The following is a 9,797-nucleotide window of genomic DNA, read 5'->3' on the forward strand; positions in this document are numbered from 1 at the left end:
CCCTGGCACTGAGGTCAAATTAACAGGCCTAGAGTTCCCCAGGTCTACCTTCTGACCCTTCTTGTAGATAGGCATCATGTTTTCTAGCTGCCTGTTGACTGGGACCTCCCCTGATAGCCAGGACTGTTGATAAATGATGGAAAGCGCCTTGGCCAGTTCTTGTGCCAGTTCTCTCAGCACCCTTGGGTGGATCCCATCTGGCCCCATCGACTTGCGTACATTCAAGTGCTGTAGCAGGTCGCCAACCATTTCCTCGAGGATGGTGAGGGCCACATCCTGCTCCCCATCCCCTTCGACCAGCTCAGGGTACTGGGTATCCAGAGAACAACTGATCTTGCCGCTAAAGACTGAGGCAAAGAAGGCATTAAGCACCTCAGCCTTTTCGTCATCTTTCGTCAGTAAGTTTCACCCCTTTACTGGATAAAGGATGGAGATTCTCCTTAGTCCTTCTTTTTGTGTTAATGTATTTATAAAAATATTTTCTGTTATCTTTAACAGCAGTAGCCAGATTGAGCTCCAGATGAGTTTTGGCCTTTCTAATTTTGTCCCTACACATCCTTACAACACCCTTATAATCCTGAGTGGCCCGCCCTCTTTTCCAAAGATCATAAATTCTCTTTTTTCTCCCCTAAGCTCTAGCCACAACTCTCCGTTCAGCCAGGCCAGTCTTCTTCCCCGCCAGCTTGTCTTTTGGCATGTGGGGACAGACCGCTCCTGAGCCATTAAGATTTCCTTCTTGAGGAGTGCCCAGCCTTCCTGGACTCCTCCGCCCTTCAGAACTGACTCCCAAGGGACTCTGCCAACCAGTGTCCTGAACAGCTCAAAGTCCGCCCTCCAGAAGTCCAGGACTGTGGTTTTACTGGTCTCCCTCCTGACTTCGCCAAGGATAGAGAACTCTACCATTGTGTGGTTGCTCTGCCCAAGACAGCTCCCAACCACCATATCTCCCACCACTCCTCTGTAAACAGAAGGTCCAGTGGGGCACCTCCATAGTAGGCTCACTAACCAGCTGTGTCAGAAAACTATCTTTCATGCTCTCTAGAAACCTCCTAGACTGCTTTCTTTGAGCTGTCAACGTCTGTCTTCTGGAGTTTACCTGTAACTGGACTGAGCAGATCAAGTTGTGACTGACCAATCTCATGGCCTTCTATGAAGGATTGACTGTATCAGCTGACAAGGGAAGACCAACCAATGACATCTACCTGGACTCTTCTGTAAGGCCTTTGGCAGGGTCCCATGCAATGTCCTGATCTCCAGACTGGAAAAAGATGGATTTGAAGGGTGGGCCATTCAGTGGATAAGGAATTGGCAGGAGAGCTGCAGCCAGAGAGTTGCTGCCAGTTGCTGCTATGTTGAGGTAGAGCCCAGTGGTAAGTGGTGTCCCTCAGGGGTCTGTCTTGGGACTGGTGCTGTTTAATATCATTACCAGTGACATAGACAGTGGGATTGAGTGCATCCTAAGCAAGTTTGCAGATGACACCAAGCTGAGTGGTGCAGTTGATATACCAGAAGGAAGGGATGCAATCCAAAGGGGCCTGGACAAGCTTGAGAAGTGGGCTCATGTGAACCTAATCAGGTTCAACCAGTCCAGGTGCAAGGTGATGCACCTGGGTTGGGGCAATCCCAGACATGAGGACAGACTGGGAGAAGAACTCATTGAGAGCAGCCCTGCAGAGAAGGACTTGGGGGTTCTGGTGGATGAAAAAAGCCAGCAGTGCATGCTTGCAGCGCAGAAGGCCAACTGCGTCCTGGGCTGAGGGGTGGCCACAGAGGGGTGGCCAGCAGGGCAAGGGAGGGGACTATGTCCTTCTGCTCTGCCCTTGTGATGCCCCACCTGGAGTGTCGTGTCCAGGTTTGGGGCCTCCAGCACGAAAAGGATGTGGATCTGTTAGAGTGGGTCCAGAGGAGGGCCACAAAGATGCTCAGAGGGAGCACCTCTTCTATGAAGAAAAGCTGAGAGGGCTGCGGATGTTCAGCCTGGAGAAGAGAAGGCTATGTGGAGACTTCATTGCAGCTTTTTGGTAATATTGAAAGGGGTCTTATAAAAAAGATAGTGACTTTTAACCCATTTAGATAGTAATAGGACAAGGGGGAATGGTCTTAAACTAAAAGAGGATACATTTTGACTAGACATAAGGAGGAAATTCTTCACTTGCAGGTGGTGACGTACCAGAACAGGCTGCCCAGAGAAGCTGTGGATGCCCCATCCCTGGAAGTGTTCAAGGCCAAGTTGGATGGGGCTTTGGGTAGCCTGGTCTAGATCATGGTGGCATCCCTGCCTGTGGCAGGGGAGTTGGAACTGGGTGACCTTTAAGGTCCCTTCCAACCCAAGTCATTCTATGATCAGAGAGCACTGCAATGAGAAGTTTGTGTGCAGACTTGAAAGGGAACTTCTGATAGGGCTGGAGAAAAACTAGAACAGAAAAGAGTATGTTTTCACATTGCCGTGGTTGAAACAGCATACAAGATGAGTATGTAGCTGGTGGGAGGCACAGACAGCAGAATGTGTGCACTGAAGTGCCACTCCTCTAAGAGGCCTAAGCATTCAACTCTAGGCTTCAGGAGTGCTGGTGTTAGGTAGCAAAGTTAATCGTAGTGAAGTTAATCCTTTCTGAAGCAGTTTACTTACTGTTATTAAAACAGAGTAGGAGATGGAGGTGCTCGTGATCTATCTACAGCGTTGCAGTGGTTAAAGCACTTCACAATATGCAGAAGACTGATTCATTGCAGACATTTAATGTTGCAGGCACTGAGCTTGGATGAGGAAGTCTCTTAGTCCCTGTTCCTATATATATACATATCTTACACAATCACAGAATAAAATCCAACAATAGCTATTTGCACAGGAACTGGAATCTGGGACTTTTCCGGTAAATTCTGCAACCCAATGAATCACAAACCATCTTCCTCTCTTTGAAATGGCAAATGAGTCCATTCTTAAGAATTCTTAAGTTTCAGTGGGAATCTTTTTCCCTGACCTATTGGACATAGAAATTTGTTTTATATGGTCTGTATACTATCTAAAGAGGTCAAAGTGAAGAGAACCCAGGGAAACTGTAAATATGGTTATTGGATTAATCCTTCATCTTTATAGAGATTGGACCAAAGTTTTTAATAAGATACCCAGGAGTAATAAGATTACTTAATAAGATTAATAATTAATAAGAGTAATAAGATAAGTATTTAAGGAGTAAAACTGGGTGTGGGGAGTAATAAGATAAGTAATTAAGGAGTAAAACGGTGTGGGGAGAAGAAAGGCAGAATCTCAGACTTCTAGATAGCTTTACCAATGATCAGTGCCTATAAGGTAGAGGGCTGTAAGAGTTTGAATTCTACTCAAATCCTATTGGATCTGGGCCTTAGTTCCTTGAGGCACAGCTGTATAAATTGCTGATGACAAAGTGTGGAGAGGGACTTCTAATAGTAGAAGGAGCTAAAGGTGTTTGGGTATTTGAAAAACTGTGCAAACAACTCTTAAGAAAATGTGCAGTTTTAATGATTATCTTGCCTTTCCATATTAAGACAAAGAATTTGACATGCCGGACAGCCCAGAAGAAGGATGTGGCATTAACAGTCATGACCTATGGTTGTAGCTCAGTTGCCTTCTGTGGTTTTTAAAAGCTTTGCTATTAACAAAATTTCCCCCACCTTCACTTAATGAAGCATGGTTGCACTTAAGAGTATGTCCTTCTGGATGTATGATCAGATTTATTTTTATTTATTTATTTATTTAATTTGGAGTCAGGATTGTTCTTTATTTCTGTGGAATTGTGGGTTATAGCTGCTGACCCTGATAAAGGAAATCTTTCTGAAGATAGAGATCTATTCCCTATCTCTTCTTTTTTTTTTTTTTTTTTTTTTCAAAGGTATGTTTGTTGGCAGCATGTATGATGCTGTGTTTTCGTATTTTGAGATGTACAAACTCCTGAATATGCAGTCTTCAGAAATTGCAGTATTAATATAATGTTCCAAATGGCAGTTTGGAAATGAGAAATGAAAATCATAGTTTTCTCGGAAAACTGACTTATAACCAGAGATAGATTAAGATTAGAAACAGACCTGTTTCTAATCATGTAGATAGTGATAGGACAAGGGGGAATGGTCTCTGAACTCTATCACAGAATCACAGAATTTCTAGGTTGGAAGAGACCTCAAGATCATCATGAACTAATGAACTCTAGTTTGTCTGATTCCTACACTATACTCCTACTTCCCAGAGGGTTCCAGTCACCCTGTATAGTAGCAAGTCTACTGTGTAGTGGGTACATCTGCAAATGCATCTTGTGAGGGGATAGCTTGCATTAATGCTATATTCTCTTCTAAAAGTAGTATAGAAGCAAAGTGAAGAGCTTGAATAAATACATGTAGTTCTTCTCTTGTCCTTTTATACAGCAGAAACAAACCACAAAGTGAGATGAACTTGATTTAAATACTAAAAAAAAGTTTAAAGTCAAATTTTATTAACATCTTGGCACTGTAAAAGATAGGATCTTATACTGAGATAGTGGATACAGAGACAAAATAACTCATCTGCATTTGCAACTATACAATCTCCTTATGAAACTTCTTTCACAAGTTTCATAAAAATAATTTTCATAAATGCTTGAAAAAAGAATTACCTCCAAAACACCTGGAACAGTAATATTTAGTATACTACAGTTGTGCTTTTATAAATCTTTTATGAGTATTATTTGATTTTTAGTTTTCCCTCAAGATGTTAAAAATCAAGAGTGCAATGAGTCCTTACTTTCCAGTGACTCAGATGATTTTATTATTTTTATCAATTTACATCCATGCTACAGGTGAGTTTGCTTTTCCTCTACATTCTGATTACCAGAGGCCACAGCAAGAGGGAAAACAGATGAAGTTATCTGTTCCCATCCTCTTCCTTGCTTGCCAGTCAATTGTCTGACATGGTAAAAAGGATGCTTAAGAGGAAAAAAATCAAGTGGTTTGTCCAAATCAGATTATGTCTTGTTTAATGAATCAAGATTCCGTACAATTCAGGAATCCCTTTATAATTCTGCTGAACATTTGGCAGCTCATCAATTTAAAGACTTTTGGAAACACCTGCACTTGTTTCACTCCAATGTCTCTATTTTCTGGTGTATAAATCACAGAATCACAGAATTTCTAGGTTGGAAGAGACCTCAAGATCATCGAGTCCAACCTCTAACCTAACACTAACAGTCCCCACTAAACCATATCCCTAAGCTCTACGTGTAAACGTCTTTTGAAGACTTCCAGGGATGGTGACTCCACCACCTCCCTGGGCAGCCTGTTCCAGTGCCTCAGAACCCTTTCAGTAAAGAAGTTCTTCCTAACATCTAACCTAAAACTCCCCTGGCGCAACTTTAGCCCATTCCCCCTCGTCCTGTCACCAGGCACGTGGGAGAACAGGCCAACCCCCACCTCGCTACAGCCTCCTTTAAGGTATCTGTAGAGAGTGATAAGGTCGCCCCTGAGCCTCCTCTTCTCCAGGCTGAACAAGCCAAGCTCCTTTAGCCGCTCCTTGTAGGACTTGTTCTCCAGGCCCCTCACCAGCTTCGTCACCCTTCTCTGGACCCGCTCAAGCACCTCGATGTCCTTCTTGTAGCGAGGGGCCCAAAACTGAACACAGTACTCGAGGTGCGGCCTCACCAGAGCCGAGTACAGGGGGACGATCACCTCCCTAGCCCTGCTGGTCACACTGTTTCTGATACAAGCCAGGATGCTGTTGGCCTTCTTGGCCACCTGAGCACACTGCTGCCTCATATTCAGCCGACTATCCACCATCACTCCCAGGTCCTTCTCTGCCAGGCAGCTCTCCAACCACTCATCTCCCAGCCTGTAGCTCTGCTTGGGGTTGTTGCGCCCCAGGTGCAGGACCTGGCACTTGGCCTTGTTGAACTTCATGCAGTTGACCTCAGCCCATCGGTGCAGCCTATCCAGATCCTCCTGCAGAGCCTTCCTACCCTCGAGCAGATCGACACACGCACCTAACTTGGTGTCATCTGCGAACTTACTGAGGGTGCACTCAATGCCCTCGTCCAGATCATTGATGAAGATATTAAAGAGGACCGGCCCCAGCACCGAGCCCTGGGGGACGCCACTAGTGACCGGCCTCCAAACTGGACTTGGCTCCATTTACCACGACTCTTTGGGCCCGGCTATCCAGCCAGTTTCTAACCCAACGAAGCGTGCACCAGTCCAAGCCAAGAGCAGCCAGTTTCTTGAGGAGAATGCTGTGGGAGACGGTGTCAAAAGCCTTGCTGAAGTCAAGGTAGACCACATCCACAGCCTTTCCCTCGTCCACCCAGCGCGTCACTTTGTCATAGAAGGAGATCAGGTTCGTCAAGCAGGATCTGCCTTCCATAAACCCATGCTGACTGGGCCTGATTGCCTGCTTGCCCTTCAAGTGCCGCATGATGACTCCCAAGAGGATCTGCTCCATGAGCTTCCCTGGTACTGAGGTCAAACTGACAGGCCTGATGACTTAGTTTAATGACTTAATGACTTAGTTTATTTCCTTTTTACTTGCCTAATTTTATTTTCTATTTTTAACTGGGAATATTTGTAATATTAGAAAAGTATTTTCACAGAATCAGAATCACAGAATTGTCTAGGTTGGAAGAGACCTCAAAATCATCAAGTCCAACCTCTGACCTAACACTAACAAGTCCTCCACTAAACCATATCCCTAAGTTCAACATCTAAAACAACTTTTTAAAACCTCTTTTAAAGGCCTCCAGGGATTGTGACTCCACCCTAGGCAGCCCATTCCAATGCCTCACAACCCTCTCAGTAAAGAAGTTCTTCCTAGTATCCAACCTAAAACACCCCCGGTGCAACTTTAGTCCATTCCCCCTTGTGCTTTCACCAGGCATGTGGGAGAATAGACCAATCCCCATCTCGCTACAGCCTTCTTTAAGGTACCTGTAGAGAACAATAAGGTCGCCCCTGAGCCTCCTCTTCTCCAGGCTGAACAAGCCCAGCTCCCTCAGCTGCTCCTCGTAAGACTTGTTCTCCAGACCCCTCACCAGCTTCGTTGCCTTCGTTGCCTTTCTCGCTTGAGCACCTCGATGTCCTTCTTGTAGTGAGGGGTCCAAAACTGAACACAGCACTCAAGGTGCAGCCTCACCAGAGCCAAGTAGTACAGGGGGACCTAATCACTTTCCTAGTCCTGCTGGCCACACTGCTTCTTATACAAGCCAGGATGCTGTTGGCCTTCTTGGCCACCTGAGCACACTGCTGGCTCATATTCAGCCGACTATCAACAATATTCCCAGGTCCTTCTATGCCAGGCATTTGTTCTGGCCACCTCCATTATGAAAGCAATTTGAAGAGTTTGTGTGATAAATTAACTACGATGTCATTGAATTTACATTAATAATAGCAAAACATCAAAGATTCACTGTTGTAACTAACTAAAACAAAATACAGTGCTCTTGCAGTATCATTTCACAATTTATTTTGCTGACTAAACTATTGCAAGTGTAATAGACATCTGAATGTCATGTGTCTAGACAAGCTGTATATCTTCTTGAAATCATAGAACAGGAAGCAGTGTGAAGATAGCATAGTATTACACTTTTGTAGAGAACAATTAACAGAATTAGGATCTGCTTTGTTTTGTGAGTTCTTTCTCCTTTTAACAATCAGCTTCAAGTAAATACAATTTTCAGGATTTGCTTTGGTCTGAAACTTGGCACAAAATTCAGTGTCAGGAACCTGCAATTCTGTTTTCTGAAGTATTGTCATATTTGGCATGACTGCAGTATCTGACCACTTTGTTTTTAAATATCAGCTCATCAGGGAATTTAGATTCTTTTGACTATTTGTAGCAATTTCTTCAACAGATTATCAGTCCTTGTGTTCTATCAAACTGAAATATAAAGAAAATGCAGTTACTGTGTGAAATGTGTTATGCTTAAAGTTATTTAGATGTTTGACCTCTTGTCAAATTATTAAAACTTCTTTATGTTTTCTCTTTCTTTTAACAGGGGCAAATTTGGATCAATGGCTTTAATCTCGGTCGCTACTGGCCAGCCCGTGGTCCTCAGTTGACCCTTTTTGTTCCAAGGAATATACTTGTTTCATCAGTGCCAAATAACATAACAGTATTGGAACTGGAGCATTCTCCCTGTAGCACCCAGGCATGCGAGATAGAATTTGTAGACAAACCGGTTATCAATGCAACTACACTGTATGAAAATGTTCCCCCTCCACTCTTTTTTAGAGACATGTGGCTGAGCTATCTATAATGATATGAGTGTTTCCATATCTTCCCCCCCCAATTTGCTTCTTTTTCCCTTTAAACATATTTTCGTTTTTTAAAGAGTCAGTGTAAATCAGTAAGTTGTTTAGCAGAGACAGCTTCTTAAATTCATTTTTTTTGTCAGGCTGGCCAGAGTTAAATACTGAAATTCTCTTGAAGAAGAAAAGTTGTAGCTTTAGAATTTACCTTGAACTGTGAAACTGAACTCATCTAGAAGATAATTTTAGCATCAAAGTGTACTAAAAATGCATTCCTGTAGGCTGTTTGCATTACAGGAACCTTCTGCTTTTTTTTAACCACCTTTTGCAACTGGAGAGAAGCCTACAAAAGGGCTGCACAGTCCCACGAGCCTGCTGGTTACTCACAAAGGCCGGTAGGTCAGTGCTGCCAATGGGCTAGACAACTTTCAGCTGATTTTTATTACCTGTTTAGTATCCAGTATCATTTTATTCTGCACTGACTGCCAATGTTGAATAGACCTGCTTTTTTCACCTCCGTGCAAATGACCTCTGAAAAAATCCATTTGGTTTCTTATGGGAGCAGTGACAAATGTGGAAGAGAGCACTCATGCAAGCTGATCCAAACGGCAGTAATGTGGACAGTGGAGAGTAATCTTGTAGTCTGCTTCTATCCTGTCTTTGAAAGCCATTTGACTGCTTCATTTCTACTATCTCCAGAGACTTAAATTAAATTGGCAATTACAAGAACTTTAGTGAAATTTAAGCTTGGTTGGACCATAGACTCTGATTAACTTGCCTGCAGAATACGGTCTTAAAATAAGCCATTTTTCCTTTTAAATGTTTTTTTTTTTTTTTTAAATGGGTCTGTCATGCCTCTTCTTCATAGGCCATAACCTTCAAAGTAGAAGGTTTTGAATAAAAGAGAATTCAATGTTTTTAATTTAAGTCATGCCTTATGTTTTTTTCTAGTAAATTGATAATCTAATCTGGTAAATAGATAATCTAAGGGCCTGGTATTTGCAAAGATACAGTAATTGTTGGAAAAGCTGACTTTCTACAGCAGGCTGAATCTTCTTTTTGATTCTTAGGATTTTGGTGTCAATCATGCAAACTCTTTGTTGAGATTTAAACAAAATATTAAAATGACAGAATCAAGTATTTTCATAATCTGTGGTTGTTCCCTTTCAATTTCTGTCTCATGTTATTAAAATGGTTCTTTAAGATTAAATCCTTCCTGTATTTGTTTCAGAGGGAGCAAGTGGAGGAGGAAGACTGATTAAAAGTGAGAAATGAGGTTGTAAAGTCTCTATGGACAAGGAGTTCTTGTTGATGTCTCATTTATTTTGTTCTGAAGACTTGTGCAAAGTGAAGCAAAACAAAATAGTTGCAATAGGCTGCGAGGTCCTCTGAGGTGCCACCCTCTTCAGAGATAGCCAGTGCAAAAACCTGACTGTTTTCTTCTCAGTTAATGCAGACTGCTACCCTCACCTGAGGAGAGAGTAGAAAGGATCACCACTACATTATCAAAACCTCTGCTATGTGTTTGAATAGCTGACTGCCACAGGAGCTTTCAAACCACT

The 9,797-nt window shown here is 42.9% G+C and overlaps 1 protein-coding gene across 1 annotated transcript in view; it reads left to right on the forward strand.

Annotated features, from left to right (window-relative positions):
• Positions 1-9,384, forward strand: part of GLB1 (galactosidase beta 1) — a 59,495-nt gene extending 50,111 nt beyond the window's left edge. The window contains exon 16 of the mRNA XM_027451494.3: positions 7,983-9,384. Coding sequence (XP_027307295.1) covers positions 7,983-8,243 — 261 coding nt within the window. The 3' untranslated portion in view covers positions 8,244-9,384. The remainder of the gene's footprint in view (positions 1-7,982) is intronic.
• The last annotated feature ends 413 nt before the right edge of the window (positions 9,385-9,797 follow it).

The sequence above is a fragment of the Anas platyrhynchos genome, chromosome 2 (genome assembly GCF_047663525.1).
Source record: "Anas platyrhynchos isolate ZD024472 breed Pekin duck chromosome 2, IASCAAS_PekinDuck_T2T, whole genome shotgun sequence".
NCBI lineage: Eukaryota > Metazoa > Chordata > Aves > Anseriformes > Anatidae > Anas > Anas platyrhynchos.